The sequence below is a fragment of the Anas acuta genome, chromosome 25, assembly GCF_963932015.1.
Source record: "Anas acuta chromosome 25, bAnaAcu1.1, whole genome shotgun sequence".
Taxonomy (NCBI): Eukaryota; Metazoa; Chordata; class Aves; order Anseriformes; family Anatidae; genus Anas; species Anas acuta.
The window spans coordinates 734,168-749,307 of record NC_089003.1 but is presented as its reverse complement, the minus strand read 5'-3'; the positions used below and the strand labels follow the sequence as shown (position 1 = coordinate 749,307).

Below are 15,140 nucleotides of genomic sequence, written 5' to 3'. Positions count from 1 at the left end.
GCAAATCACTCTAGTCCACTAGCTGAGAAGGTGCTAGTAACTTACAGTAGTAACTTACGTGAATTATTTCAGGTATATGGGAAGCCAGCTGTCTGAATGGTTTGATGTTTAAGTAATTTTCGTGGGAACAGAAGCATTATGTGAAGCAGCAAGACTGAAATCTGTAAATAAGCTCCATTTAGTGCTAAAAACTGAAAGCTGTATCTGTCAGAGTTTCTGCTGTTAACAAAGCTTCAGCTTACTCTGTTAATTAGATCTGACACTCCTTATCCCCAAACCCCACGCATAGATGTTTGAATCCAAATATTTCACAGGTTAGGAAGCTTCTTGTATTGCTAGAAACCAGCGTGTTTGGCAAAAAAAGAACGTTGCCTCTGGAGCCCCGAATCTGCGCTGCTCTGGCTTTCAGGCTGCTTAAATGAAGTGTGAGTGGGTGGAAGAAAACCACCAATATAAATATTAACGCTCAGCAGAGGTTCTCAAACCTTTTCACAGCGCTGTGCCTGTTAAAATCTAGTCAGCCGTGTTCTTGTTTGTGACAGCACAGGTAGCTTCCATGTGAGAGCAGTGCAGAGCTGTGAAAAGTGAAAACAGATTTCAGTGCTACTTCCACATTTCTGGAAAGTCAGCCCTTTCTCCTCTCTAACCTGAGATGCTTGCACCAGCCTCAGTCACTGGTTTAGTTTGCCAGTACCAGGTCTTACTGGGCAGCACAATGTACCAGTTCCTCTGTAGCAAATATAAATGAGATCAGAAGACTTTCAGGGGAAGAAGTAGATTCTTGAGCACTTGGGTTGCATGTGAGACGAGGGACAAAAATGGGGGCGAAAAGATTTAAATGTCCAAACATCACTTGGGAATCTGTTCTGCAGTTGCAATAATCCTCTGGCACCAACCTTTCTATTAGAACCTTGACCTGGAAATGGATGCAGTCAGAAATGTAGAAGAAAACCAGATAGTCTTCGCTCCTAAAATAAAGCTGGGCTTATCTGCCTGGAGTTCCAGTAACAGCTTTCCTTACTGAAATTTCACTCTCCCTGGGGTAAATGTCTCGTTCATCACAGAAGCAGTAGTGCTTTGTGGAACAGCTTACTGGGCTGATTCTGTGTCCTGCTTGGTTCATTTACTGAAGGGTCCATGTCATCATAGCCACGCTCTTCTCAATTAAGCACCACACTTAGGTTTATACGATGGTGAGTGTGGTTATGAAAGGGGTGTTTTCATCCTTGCTATCCGTAGCTTGTTTCCTTATCTCTCCTGCTTCAGTTAGATATTAGAAATGAAGGGAAAAAAATTAAACATAATGTAACATGCATGTTTTAAACGAAGCCCATCCTTGGCTGGGTGAAACCACTTCTAGCTATTCAGTAGATTTCAGGTTTCCGTAGTCTGGAACACTTCTAGATTCCAGGTTTTCTACTGTATGTAAGCATGTTTGTTAGTGACAAACAACAAATTAGTTTTCTGCATCTGATCTTATTCAGCTTGAAGATGACGCTGTTGTGTTGGCCACAGTTCTGCTGCTTTGTGGACCCGTGGCCTTGCATATCACTGCCTCAGCTTCCTAACCTAGATAACATCCATAGCAGTCATTCATGACAACTCCCTCAGTGGCTCTGCTCTGACCTCTAGTCTGGGAGTTTCACTTGTACCTCCATGCTCTCCATGCAGAATTCCTAGAACTTCAGGCAGGGGAAGACTCTGCTAACCACTGTGCTAGGGCTGCGGGCTTCTTTATAGGGAGGAATTTGTGTTTACGTGTATTACCTCTTCTGATTTATGCTCCACTAGGCTGTTAACAGCTCACCTTTTCTGCAAACCTCTTGTTGATTAAGTGACGTTCCTGGAATTTTGTTGCTAATTGTATTTTATTCTGCCTTCTCGTCTTTCCAGGAATGGTGGACCCATCTCTGGCTGAATGAAGGATTTGCCTCCTGGATTGAGTACCTATGTGTAGATCACTGCTTCCCAGAGTACGATATCTGGACTCAATTTGTTTCTGCTGATTACACGCGAGCTCAAGAGCTTGATGCCTTAGACAACAGCCATCCTATTGAAGTAAGATTTTTTTCTTTGTTCTAGTCATCTCCCTTTTTTCTTGTCAGCTGGATGTGAGGTTTTTTTCCTATTGAGAAAAGAGAACTGTGCAGTCATTCATAATGCAAAGGAAAATCTGAAGTTGCATTTACGCTTTGTGGCTTTTCCTTTGTTAGTATTTCTAATATTTCAAAAGTGAGGTTTGAGGGTTTGATGATGGCTTCTTCAGGAGTGTTCCTGCTCTACTGACTTGAAATGGCAAAGTGGGTGCAGATTCCACTAAGACAATTTGGGGATGGATATACGTGTGCTTTCTTCAAAGAGAAAGTCAGCTCCTTAAGCAATAAAACAAGCAAAATCAAAATCTTGTGGCAATTAAAATTGTTCTCACTGTTAATTATCCTGTTTACCACAGGTTAGTGTTGGCCATCCATCCGAAGTGGATGAAATATTTGATGCTATTTCTTACAGCAAGGGAGCGTCTGTAATCCGAATGCTACATGACTACATTGGTGATGAGGTAAAAAGATTGTTGTCAAAAAACTAAGTGTAGGTTGCCAAATCTTTTTACAGTAAAAAACAAACAAACAAAAACTATTAAATTTATGTATTATATATTTTGAAGGATTTTCTCCAGTGTGGTTTCTGGGCTGTATTTGAATTTAGCTAGGAGAGATAAGAGTTTTATTTCTGTATTTTCCCCACTATTTCAGTACTAAAAGTTGGCTAACAAAAATGTTTTAAGCTATTCTTTCTAGTAGCATAGTTTAGGTGGGAGTTAGATGTGCACACTGATCCTAGGATTGTTTGGCTGGTTCTTGAATGTAAATGCAGTGCGGAGGGAGGTAGAGAGGACATTCTGGTGCCATTACCTATTCAATTGTGTGTTCCCAGGACTTTCGGAAAGGAATGAATTTATATTTAACAAAGTTCCTGCAGAAGAATGCAGCTACAGGTAACTGATGATTATTACGTGCTTAAGAAAAATGATTTCTGGAGACAAATTTTTTATTGCTAAATTGATGGATTCTTACAAAGCTGGTTTTCCGACTGAGATAACTGAAATGCAAGGAAGTAATTGGCTTGTTTCCAGTTTTATACACTGTGTCACCTGCACAGCCAGAATTCAGCATCCTGTAGGGGTTCTGTATCTCAGGAGTGTGTGGATGAGGTAATCTGAAGGACGTGCATTTACCACGGCCAAGCATATATCTGAGTGAAGATTTAATTTAGAAGTAGCGTATCCTGGTTTGCTGTGTAAGCTTCAGCCTTTTGCAAGCTTTGTTTTGCAGTATCGATTGCGTGTGTGATTGAACAGTTCAAAGTCTGGTCTAACATCTCACAATGCTTTCTTTACTTAGACCTTTTTTGTGCCTCAGTCACAAATGCGGAGGTGGAACGTCGTGCTCTGTCAGCCTTTAACAGCCCGTGTTGTTCAGTTGGCTCTTTGGCATAGTATGTGAAAAACCTGTGGAAAAGATGCTTCTGTTTATCACTTTGAATATTCAGTGTGTATTGATGACATTTTGTAGTTGCAATGACGTTTTCTTCTTCCCTCTCCCCATCTGTGAATGGTTTAAGCTATTACCTTGTTCTTGCCCATCATCAGTTACAATTTGACAAAAAGGCAGTCAAAAACACGAAGGGAAACTGCAGTCATAACGGAGCCTGCCACCCTCCAGTGCCCGTGTAGTGTCTGTAGTCGTGTCGGACACGGCAAGGCTCTGGGAGACCTCAGTCAGACTTTTCTTCTGCAGAGGACCTCTGGGAAAGCCTGGAAAAAGCTAGTGGTAAACCTATTGCTGCTGTGATGAATACATGGACCAAACAAATGGGATTTCCGCTCATTTATGTGGAAGCTGAACAGGTAAGTTGTCTAGCAATTCCCCATATAATAACTGTTTTTTCAGTACTCCAGATCAAATAGTCTGCGTTTAGATATGTTTAAGATTGAATTCGGCAGTATCCAGTCACTTAAAAAATAATAATAATGATCTTGGACCAGGAGACATCGCAGTGAATTGCTGTTTAGTGACAGAGCTGATTCTGCAGGGAGGGGAGAGTGGCTCACTGGAGGAACCCAGTGGAAAGTGATAATGGAGTTTATCCGCAAGCGCTCCAGATCACGTGCTGGGAGTTTGCTGACATAGCCCGTTTGCTCTGTGTGTGTGAAAAGGGGGGAGGAAGGGAATATTTGACTTAGGTCCCCTTGCAGCACAGTTTGCTTCTCGCTCCAGTTTGATTATGCTTACTCTACCGGATTGCAGACTGAGGATTAGTGGCTAAAAACTGAGGTTAGACAAAAGTCTGACCAAAAAAAATCAATTGAGGGTTAGGGTATGTATGTTTTAACAATAACAGGGATTAATAAACTGGAATGAATTCTTGTGGTTAGCTTCTGGTAATGCCTTTCTCCTTTCGTTCCATGAATATTGAAATAAGCTGCAACTCTTTTGAGATCTGATTTGTTGTTGTTGTTATTATTATTTTATTTTATTTTTAGCAAGAAGAGGACAAAGTGTTGAAGTTAGTCCAGAAGAAATTCTGTGCCAGTGGACCATATACTGGTAAGATGAGTGCTGGGAGCAGGAGCAGAGCGTTCAGATGCTTTTGATGAATGCCTGAAACTGATGCCCAGTGTAAGGCCAATGCTGCTATCTCAGGAGCTCTGTAAGCCGCTGGTTTTATAGTCGTGAATAAATAAAAATGCCTCATATGGAAGTCAGCTCTATTCTAAGACACAAATTCTGCCTACCTCCTCTGCTTATGGAAATTAAGGTGTTTGGCTTCAAAGGTGATTTAGATTTTTGGCTTTGGAGTCCAGGACTGCTCTTTTCCTTCAGGTTTTTGTTAATTTAAATTTAAGCAGACTTGCTTAAACTGCTGCTGAAACTTGTTTGAGCATCAAGCAGCTTTTCTCAGTGTTTGCATACCTTTTTTCCTTAGGCCTTCCTTTTTTTGGTTTCCTCTTCTAGGGGAGGATTTTCCGATGTGGATGGTCCCCATAAGTATTTGTACAAGTGATGACCCCACCTGTGCCAAAATGCAAATATTGATGGACAAACCAGAGCTGACCTTGGTTTTGAAAGATGTTAAACCAGACCAGTGGGTGAAGGTGAGTTGTCACAACAGCAGAGAACACATTCCTAGCAATAAGCTGGATTGTCGCTGTAATGTGCCCCTGCATTTCAATTTCCTCTTCTCTTTTTTTCCTTGCAATCTTGTATTTCTTGTGGAGGGGCCTTTCTGTGTTGCTGTTGGATATTGGCTGTTCTCTGTAATGCTTGCTTAGTGTGGTCCTTTCTCTCTTGGAAGTTTTGCTTCCAAGGGTAGTCCAGACAATGTAAACTGGAACGTTTTAGGAGTGCAAGCCCAGAAAAACAGAGCACCATTAAGTAGAGGCAACTTTTGATTTGAAGTGCGGTGGCTTTTTCAGTATCCTATGGCAACCACAGTTTAGTTCAAGTCCGTCCTGAGCAAAAATAGTCCTGTTTATCTTTCATTAAGTGTGAAGGTTTTCAATGGGCTATTACCAGGCGAGTACAAATCTGCAAGTGAAAAAATTCACTGTTGAGATCTGTTGCAGACACCAGTCAGAAACAGAATTTTAAAACTGAAAGACAGCAGCTGACTGGGATTATTGCCATATGAACTAATGAGGTTGAAGAATAATTGTTTCTAAGCTGGAGCTGTACTCCGAGAGGTGACTCCATGAAATGACAGTAAGGGTTAGTCTCTTTTTCATTCTAAATCAAACCTTTCTGTTTAACTAACAGGAATATTGCAGCTGTCAGACCTGTGTGTTCCCTTCTGTCACCTTATCTATCTGCTTCCCCCTGGTGACAGAGGGACATGCAATGAACAGCCCCAAAACCCACCTGTCCAAACCAGACGCAAGTTTGATGCTGCTGCCTGAGAAGGCAATGGTTCGGCTCAGTCCAAGGTGGATTTGTAGGACTGCTGCCTGCAGGGGTTGTCAGCCTGACGCTTTTAGTTAGTGCCACTGTCCTGAGGACTGGCAATTGGACTGACCAAAATTGTAGCACCAGCAAAAAGAGGGGCGACTTCCTGATGAGCTCAGCAATGTTTCTGGTTTATGTCTGGTACTGCTGTTCAACCAAAATACTTGTCTGCCTACACTGGAATACCAGCAGGTAGTAGCATGTAATCCATCAAACTTGCTGACCATGACGTGCTTTTATGCAGGGCAGAGGTACTTGTTCTCCTTTCTTACTGGTAGAGAATCATTTTCTTGAATTGAGCAAGTTGAGAGTGAGGTTACAAAATACAAGATTCTAGCACCAGCAGTGTCCTGCATTTTATCTTCCCAGTACATCACTACCCTTACTGCAGTTAGGAGTTACCCATAGAAGTTTCTCTTCTCTCCTTGCTCCTAGCCTCTGCTTCCTCGTGCCAGCTCCCTCTCATCTTCTGTCTCTCTTAGAGAGCATTCCTTATTTCAAATTTTAGTGCGCCCCCTCCCTTCCCCCCAGCCTTTATTTTAAAATTTGGTTTAAATGACTGGCTTCTCTGAACTGCAGTACTTTGAGAAACGTCTCACGGTACAAAACCAAAAACAAAACACACACACACACAAATAAATTAATTTTTGTTCCTTACTTTTAATTTTTCACTCTTTTGGTACATTTCAGTTAAACCTTGGAACAGTAGGGTTTTACCGTACCCAGTATAGCCCTGACATGCTGGAGAACTTAATACCAGCGATCAAAGACCTCTCCCTACCCCCTGTGGACAGACTTGGCCTGCAGAATGATCTGTTCTCTCTGGTAAGCAACCTTTGCTATTCTGTCTAATAATGAGGGCTGTAGTAGCTGCAGAAAGCAGTGCTTGTCAGCCTCCGTTTCTGGAGGCAAAGCGCCTTTGGGATTATCGCATACATTTAACTATTAATTAGCTCAACAAGTTCTAACTTGTATTACAAGACTTAAATCCTGTGGAAGCAGTCTGTCTATAACTCCCATTTTATATGTAGGGATATTATTTTATAGTCTTATAAAATTAATTGTTTTGAGAACTTGCTTTCTTTTAACTCCTAAAAATAAGGATATTTTAATTACCCTCTCAAAGACTTTATCCAAGGCTTTATCAGCACCATGCATTTTACCCAGTAGGGCTTGTTAAAGCAGGAGGAGGTGGCTGTTGGGGATTTCTACTGCTTAAAAGCAAGTTATTACCCCAAAAGCAGATGGTAGTAGCTCTGAACAATTAACTACTGTACTATCTATGTATTTCAAATTGCACTTTCTTATTCTTGCTGGTTAGCAAATATATATATACGTGGAAGCTTTAAAAACGTGGTTTTGATACCCTACCTCTCTAGCTTCAAAGCTTGTCATTCACCATGGCTTAGTTAGAGGGTTTGAAACTGTAGCCTTGGTCACTGCCCAAATATTGCAAGACCAGTGGGACAGAAAAATGAGTAAATAACACAGGGATACTGCACTAGACTCCTGTTTTGGTGTCTGTTTTAATTATATTTTATCATAGGTGAAGATAGCTTTGATAATAAAAATTGATTTTCACCTATTTTTCTGTACTGTAAGTTACTGATCCAGTTCCAGATTAAGCAGTCTGGTTGGAGATGCTCACTGTAGGTATCATCAACTGCACTGAGCACAGAAGTGTTTCCGTGATGCTCTGAAGCAGTACTAAATTTTGCTGGCAGAGGTGGAAAGGCAGTGCTACTTGTACTGTTTCACAAGTAGCAAGAAGCAAAAATGATTCCTGCAGTTTTACACTCTCAATTTAATGAAGAACAAAAACGAAGCCTCTAAACCTTCACAGTTTTTAGATAAAATAAGATTTTGGTGGGTGTAGTATCGGGCTGAGAATAACTCTGTAGGTTTGTTATCTCTTGCCAGCGTTGCTGCAGTTTTGTTAAGTCACTTAATCTTGCTGTCTGCTTCCTGTTTGCAAAATGTGCTCATAATTACACAGCTGTCTCCTTGTGAAGTGCTTTTACCTGTGTGAGAAGTACCTGAGCACACAGCTGAGGTGCTCTGACCAGTGTCAGCTCACCTTGGCAGAGCCTCACAGGAGAGTCGTTGTGCAGGCTGTGCACACAGAAGAGACTCTTAAATAAGGCAATGAGCTACTAAACATCTCAATTCTGTTTGGAAGTAACACTAACCTGTGTCTTTTCCTCTCCCAGGCCCGAGCTGGAATCATTAGCACTGTCGAGGTTCTAAAAGTCATGGAAGCTTTTGTCAATGAGCCCAATTACACCGTGTGGAGCGATCTCAGCTGTAACCTGGAGATTCTCTCAACTCTCTTGTCCCACACAGACTTCTATGAGGAAATCCAGGTGTTCGTGAAAGATGTGTTTTCACCGATAGGGGAGAGACTGGGATGGGACCCCAAACCTGGAGAGGGTAGGAAAACTTACACTGCGAAATCCATTAGTGGTTTTGAAATGCTTCTGCGTGACTAAGCCATCGAGACTCTGGGAAGGGCAGAGAAGGAAGGAAGGGGAAGGTCTGAAGTAGGCATTTGGGGGTAATTTTATACTTAAACAGTCAAATCCCCAAACAATCCTCTTTTCTCCAGTGCAAGCTAAAATAGTGAAACTTTTCCCTACCTGGTCGCTGATTGAGTAAAAATTCTCTGCTTATTAGACTGTAGGGATGGGAAGCCAGATACGTGCATGTTTACTTGTCGTAGTTAGTCCTGTTGTAGACTCTAATGGTTATTGCTACCAGCCTAGCTCAGGTTACGGGCATAGCCTGTTGTATTTGCTCCAGAATTTTCTTCTCCTGACCCCCTTGCTGTAGGAACATCAATGCTTCTTCCATTGGCACCTATGAGAGCGGGAAAAGTCCTGGTTTCTTTAGGTATCCCCCAGCACGTGGAAGGATTATTATACAGCTCTGCCCTGATCAGTCTACATGGAATTAAAGAATTACATTCATTAATTTAATTGCTGAATTGTCTCCAAATAATTGTATTTTATCCTGCTACTCATTAGGTCATCTTGATGCCCTTCTCAGAGGTCTGGTCTTGGGCAAACTAGGAAAAGCTGGGCACAAGGCAACATTAGAAGAAGCCAGACGCCGATTTAAGGACCACGTGGAAGGAAAACAAATTCTCTCGGCTGATCTGAGGAGTCCTGTAGGTTATCACAAATTTTGATTGCAATGTTTGACACACGTTTACTGATGCAGAACTACTCTGGCCTCTAGGTGGTGTTGGTTTTGGGGATTGGGAGACTGTTCAAGTGCAGTGCTGAACCTGAGCTGACTTCTGTTCATTTTCATTTGTTTATGAGCACCTTACATCCTCCAGTCTTAAAAGCAATGTGGGAAATTGTGCAGGGATCCTTGAAGAGCACTACAGCTGTCATCTTGGCCTCGCAGAGCACAAAGTCCAGCTGTGGTGGACATGGATTGGGTATATATGAAGTACTTGCTAGCTATTGCATGGTGCAAAGATTCCTTGTTCTGTTGTTTTGCTGTAGTTGAAATTACCCAAATTATGCTGAAACTGAGGAAGAGGCCAAGGAGTCTTTAAAATCCAGTGTTAAAACAAAAGGTGTTGGTGCAGGTATCTTCCAGATCTGTTCACCTGTCTGAAATCTAGCCTAAATATGTAGAACCTGATTGTTGTTGTAGACCCCTTTCAGCACTGTCAGCTCTGCTTTGCATTTCTAAAAGTGATTTCTGAGGGACTTTCCTTGTTTGTGCTCTCTCTTAGGTATATGTAACAATTTTGAAGCATGGAGATAGTACTACTTTAGATACCATGCTAAAGGTGAGTGCACACCCTTTTGTTAACACTGCCAGCTTATGCAACAAAAAGCTAAAATTCTACCCTACAAGTTCGTCGTAAGACGTGGTTTATCTGCAGACAGGCCCAGTCGGATGTTTTACTGATGATGTGAACGCTAGGACTTGATTGTGGTTTTCCTTGGTCCTTGTGTAGCGTGAAATTGCCACCTAGTGGATTGTTGCATCTCATTTTAGGATTATTTTTCATTGCTCAGAGGCACGGCTCTACTTGACCTTATATAAACAGCGGTGAAGATCAGTTTATTACTATTGGTACTTTCTGCTGATGGATGTGTAATGAGGTCTGTAATGTGGATAGCTGCAGGATTATTCATGAACATGTTCAATTTGTCCACGTACTATGCCTGAAGACTAATCGAGAAGCTGTAGTGTGTGCAGCAACTTCGGTAGTGCTAGGTGAGAGGAAGCCTTTTAATACCATGTGCTAACATTGTTCGCTCTGCCTTTGAAGCTTCACAAGCAAGCAGACATGCAGGAGGAGAAGAACCGCATTGAACGAGTCCTTGGAGCCATCTCCCAACCAGAACTGATTCAAAAAGTTCTCACCTTTGCACTTTCAGTAAGTTATTGGAAAGACCCGTTGTTTCCTTGTGTCATGAGAATATGTGCATACAGAGCACTGTACTCATATAATGAAGGGAAGGAAGAACAGTTTCAGCAATTAAGTCTTATTCGTATCTTGAAGTCTTTGGAGAAAAAAACAAAACAAAAAAAAAACAACCACGATATCCTGGATATTCAATGTAGAAATGCATAGAGCCAACATGCTGTATTTGTTGGAACAATATTGAGTATTTGTCCACATTCTCCCCTTCAGGAAGAGGTACGTCCCCAGGACACAGTATCTGTTATCGGTGGAGTAGCTGGAGGCAGCAAGCAGGGGAGAAAAGCTGCTTGGAAATTTGTAAGGGACAACTGGGAGGAACTTTATAATCGATACCAAGGTGGATTCTTGATATCCCGACTAATAAAGGTACGTGTGGCTATGAGAAAAGTCCTGTCCATGTAGCAGACCAAAACTAAGGTATATTTGAAATGTTAACTGCCTACCCTTGCTTATTTTTTTTTCCTTCAGCTAACAGTGGATGGATTTGCAAATGATAAAATGGCCGCAGAAGTTAAGGTAAGAATTTTATTTAAATAGATCATTAACTTCATCTGCGACAGACGTGGCGTGCTCTGGGCTGTAAGCACCTAATGGAAGAGCCATGAGTTCCGTGTGGTTTTTGGTTTTCAACTGAACAGCAGCTCTGCCTCTGACGACACCGACTGTTGGGTAGTCCCTGAATCCTGTTGCTTTTGCTTGAGTTACTCTGTTGAAATGTCTTAAGTCAGTATTTTCACAGACTAATATGCAGCTTTTAATGATTTACATTTCATTAGTCTTACTCATTTAAATTTTTATAAAATGCAGCAGAGTTTGTGGCGTGGATTTTGAGGCTCCTTGAAAGATAGCCTTTAAAGGTAACTGTGGTAAATTCCATAGTTGTTACTGCCTCTGTAGGAAGCTGAGGCTTACACCACCACTTCGTTCCTCCCCAGGCTGATACAGCACACGTTGTGCTGGCTGCACTAGCACCCAGTGACTCTTAAAGGAATTAACATGTTAAAAATTAGCTAAATTCCCTATTGTGGTTCCAAGTTTTGTCGTCATTTGTGCTGTGTATGAAGAGCAAGGCTTTGACACAAGACAGACTCGTGTCTGCAGAAAGCCAGTCGTGAAGGTGGTGGCCCGAGGTGATGTGATGTCACTCGTGGACTACACTCCTGGAGTGTGGGCACTGGTCTTGGAAGCATTTTGAGGACATGTGTGGGTTTTATTTGTTCTTTGCCTGCAGTTTTACAGGGACTCCTCCTTGGAAGAGAAAACTTAAAAATGTGGCCCTTGATTATCACTTTGCCATTAGGAAAATTCAGGAAGAATTCTTATTCTGAAGACATTCTGAGCCAGAAGCTTTGTCTTTTATCATGTAGTGATCCCTCCCCTTACAAAGATTTAGGAGCACAACTGATTTTACAGAGAAACCTTGCACTATAAGTCATTTTTTTCTTAAAAAACACTTAGCAAAACATCTACCAGAGCAACTTTCCCTATCTAAATCATTACCAGTTTCCAAGAGAACTTCCTGAGACGAGGTATACCTAGTTTTTTCGCTGCAGTGCTTGCTGTGCCTGAGTCTCCGTGTCACCCTGGGGCATACGTTAGTGTAAGGGGATCTGCTAGGAGCAGGGGAGGTATGCTGCAGATGAAGGATGACTCCCTGCTGGGCCAGCTTATTCCACCCTTTAACCAGTTGCAGAGTCACAGAAGCCTCTGGTGCACGTTCTGCAGCCCGAGCTATTTGCAGGTGATCGATGCTGTTGGTTCTGGAGGAGGAAACCTGAGAACATCCAGCAAAACCCTGAGAGCTGCTGGTGCCTGGAGGTCATAATGCAGTTTGGACAGAGGCCTCCTTACAGTCCTGAGAAATCTGATCTCTAGACAAATGCTTTTGCAAAATGGCCCGAGGCTTCAGTTAGTGCCTTCTTCCAAGTGTCCAGAAATACCCACTGGGTTTGCTGCTCGGTTGTTGCCTCCCCGGGAGGGACTGAATTCATCATTCAAGTGCCGCTCGCTGACCCCGGCAGCGAGGTCAGGACAGACAGGAGGCAGCGTTTGGGCTGCTTTGTAGAAATGCTGCCGTGGCTTTCCTCTAGCAGAGGGATGGAAGCATTGTGCTGCTCCCGTCTGTACCTGGGATTACCGCCCTGCAAACTCAGCGAGCGCTCTGCAGATTTTTCAGTCTGTGAAGTTGGTGGGAGCAGAGCTGAGCACAGAGAAGCACGGTTTGTTTCTGTGCAAACCAGGGAATTTGGGGACTTAAAAATATAACCTTGTGTCTGGCTGTTTGCACCCTCACGGCCGGTTGTGTGCTTTTTGTACAGGCCTTCTTTGAGAGCCACCCCGCTCCGTCGGCAGAACGCACTGTGCAGCAGTGCTGTGAAAATATCCTGCTGAATGCAGCCTGGCTGAAGCGGGACGCCGAGAACATCCACCAATATTTTCTGCAGCGCAAGGCCCCCCCAGCCATGGTGTGAACCCGTGCATGCCACTGCTGCAGTCCTGCTGCCTCATCGCGGGGAGAGGGAGGAGCTACCCAACAGCTGATTCATATGCCAAGAATTTGGAGTCTTTTTCTCAAACGGATGGGGATTGGACAATGAATGTAGTTAACTGGTTCCTGCTCACACTCCAAGAATTAAATTCTATTAAAATTATCAGCAATTCAACGAAAAGAGAAAAGAGAAAAAAAGAAATCTGTAAATATGATAGTAATAAAATAGAGCATAACAAAACTGTGAAACTTCCTCAAGCCTTGTCAGTGGTTAAAATATTTAACGCCCTCCCCCTCCCAACACCCTTATTGACAGATGTTCTGTTTTTTACACCCTCCCCCAGCCCTCCCCCCCAAAAAAGAAGAAACCAGCGGTTTCTAGGTCAGTGGAATTTTGTGGAGAGCCTGGGGCAGCAACGGGGCAATGCCTCTGAGGGCGTTGTGTGGGACAGGTCCCGCTAGGGCAGGTGGCTGGCGTGCCGGAGGGGCTGCGCGAGGTGCTGGGGAGATGTTCCCGCAGTCCCCCCCAATCCAAGGAGTAGGTTTCCCTCCCTTTTGTGTTACCTCTCAGCAAAAAGAAAAATGTTCTGTCGCTCTTCGGTTTTCTCCTCGGTTTCACTCGCTGATGTCCTTCTTAGAGATAATGGAGTTGTAAGGAAACATCTTTCATAGCCACATTAAATAAGAGAACGATTCATGCAATATTTTTTTTTCCTTACTAAATTGCACCCTCGAAATGCATGCAAATGAGGAGATAAGTACTGTGTGACTGGTTCTCCTGGCTGCTGTTAGGGCAGGGCTCTTCTCTTCGAGACACCGTTACTTGTCTAAAAGATCCAGCTTGTTCAATCTCCTCATGGCCGTAGCAACACTAGCTTTTCGTTCCTTTCTGTGATGTTGATGGTAATTTGATTCAGAAGCCTTAAATTAGTGATGACTGGCGTGATGATGAAGTCTAAGCTGTGTGCCATCATTTACTTCACAAAGCAGCGTGGTCTACTAACCAGGCACAGCACCCTCTAATACCAAGGTTGAGCTCCATTTTTTTTTTTTTTCTTTAACAGGAATTCGTATTTGGTGTGGCTTAACTGTATTTCAGAAGGTCATCAGACTAACTGTCAGACTGCTTCCCTGAAACATTTTGTGCTATTGTTTAAAAAAAAAAATTAAAACAGTTGGCGTTAATAAAAATGTCAATGTGAAATTCCTGTCCTGCCCTTGTGTTCTGTTGGAAGCCTGGGAGCGTCGCAGCTTTCCAGGGACCTAAACCCGAGGTTGTACCTAAGCACTCAGGAACTAGCTGGGACGGAATTTGGAAGGTAAAAGGTGGAAAAACTGAATTAGCAAATTTCTACTAAATGCCTGAAAAGCTGAGGGGGTGCACAGCCAGGTTTGGGCAGAGGCTGGGAGCCCGGGCAGGCTCCTGTGTGGTACCGCGGTGCCGGGATCTCCGTGACCACGGAGCCAGCCCAGGACCCTTTTTGTCCTGAGTCACTTCTGCCAAGTTCACCGATGGTTTTTCCTGCTGTCAGCACTGCAGAGCCAATGCGATTTCAGACGAGTAAGCTGGTTTCTCTTCTGCTTCCTGCACATTGACAAAATAACAGGCAAAGCTGGGATTCTGGCGTGAGCGGTGGTGTATGAGGGGAGAAGCACTGCGCCTGCACGTTGAGGTGGTTTTGTTTTGACTTTAAACAATGCAAATGACATGCAAGCGGTTGAAGGAAAGTGACAAAAATAACGAGCTTGTGGTCAGTGAGCAAACTGAATGGGCTCGGGCAGCGGCCTGGGCCTCGTCTCCTCTGCGAGCAGAGAAAGTCGTGTTAGCTTTCAGGAAGGATCTGGGATGGGGCCACTTAGATTAAATATTATATAAGAGCGTCTTAGGAGAAAAAGGCAAGGTTTGCCTCCAGTGGAGAAAACTGATCCTTGGGACAGGGTCAGCACAACAGCAGGAGGATGGAGGATGAGGAAGGTGATAGAAGCGGCCGAGCTGCAGCCGGGGCACACGAGGGCATCGCTCCTCGTCCCGGTACCTGGTGGGGACAGCCACGTACATGGAAACGCCTTTACCAAGGGCCCTGCTCTGCGGAAGGGAGAAGTGTTTAAGGAAATTATCACGTTTTTACTCCGCTCTGGGCCGCTCTCACTGATCCCTGTGTGGCTGCCGTGCCACGCTCCTGCCACAACCCCTGACTCCAGC

At 43.5% G+C, this 15,140-nt stretch overlaps 1 protein-coding gene across 1 annotated transcript in view; it reads left to right on the top strand.

Moving 5' to 3' along the window:
* NPEPPS (aminopeptidase puromycin sensitive) overlaps positions 1-14,141 on the top strand; it is a 35,245-nt gene extending 21,104 nt beyond the window's left edge. The window contains exons 10-23 of the mRNA XM_068660655.1: positions 1,894-2,058; positions 2,453-2,557; positions 2,932-2,992; positions 3,795-3,904; positions 4,541-4,604; positions 5,013-5,152; positions 6,690-6,824; positions 8,210-8,429; positions 9,023-9,165; positions 9,748-9,804; positions 10,294-10,401; positions 10,660-10,815; positions 10,918-10,965; positions 12,768-14,141. Of these exons, the coding sequence (XP_068516756.1) occupies positions 1,894-2,058; positions 2,453-2,557; positions 2,932-2,992; positions 3,795-3,904; positions 4,541-4,604; positions 5,013-5,152; positions 6,690-6,824; positions 8,210-8,429; positions 9,023-9,165; positions 9,748-9,804; positions 10,294-10,401; positions 10,660-10,815; positions 10,918-10,965; positions 12,768-12,920 (1,665 nt within the window). The 3' untranslated portion in view covers positions 12,921-14,141. The remainder of the gene's footprint in view (positions 1-1,893; positions 2,059-2,452; positions 2,558-2,931; positions 2,993-3,794; positions 3,905-4,540; positions 4,605-5,012; positions 5,153-6,689; positions 6,825-8,209; positions 8,430-9,022; positions 9,166-9,747; positions 9,805-10,293; positions 10,402-10,659; positions 10,816-10,917; positions 10,966-12,767) is intronic.
* The last annotated feature ends 999 nt before the right edge of the window (positions 14,142-15,140 follow it).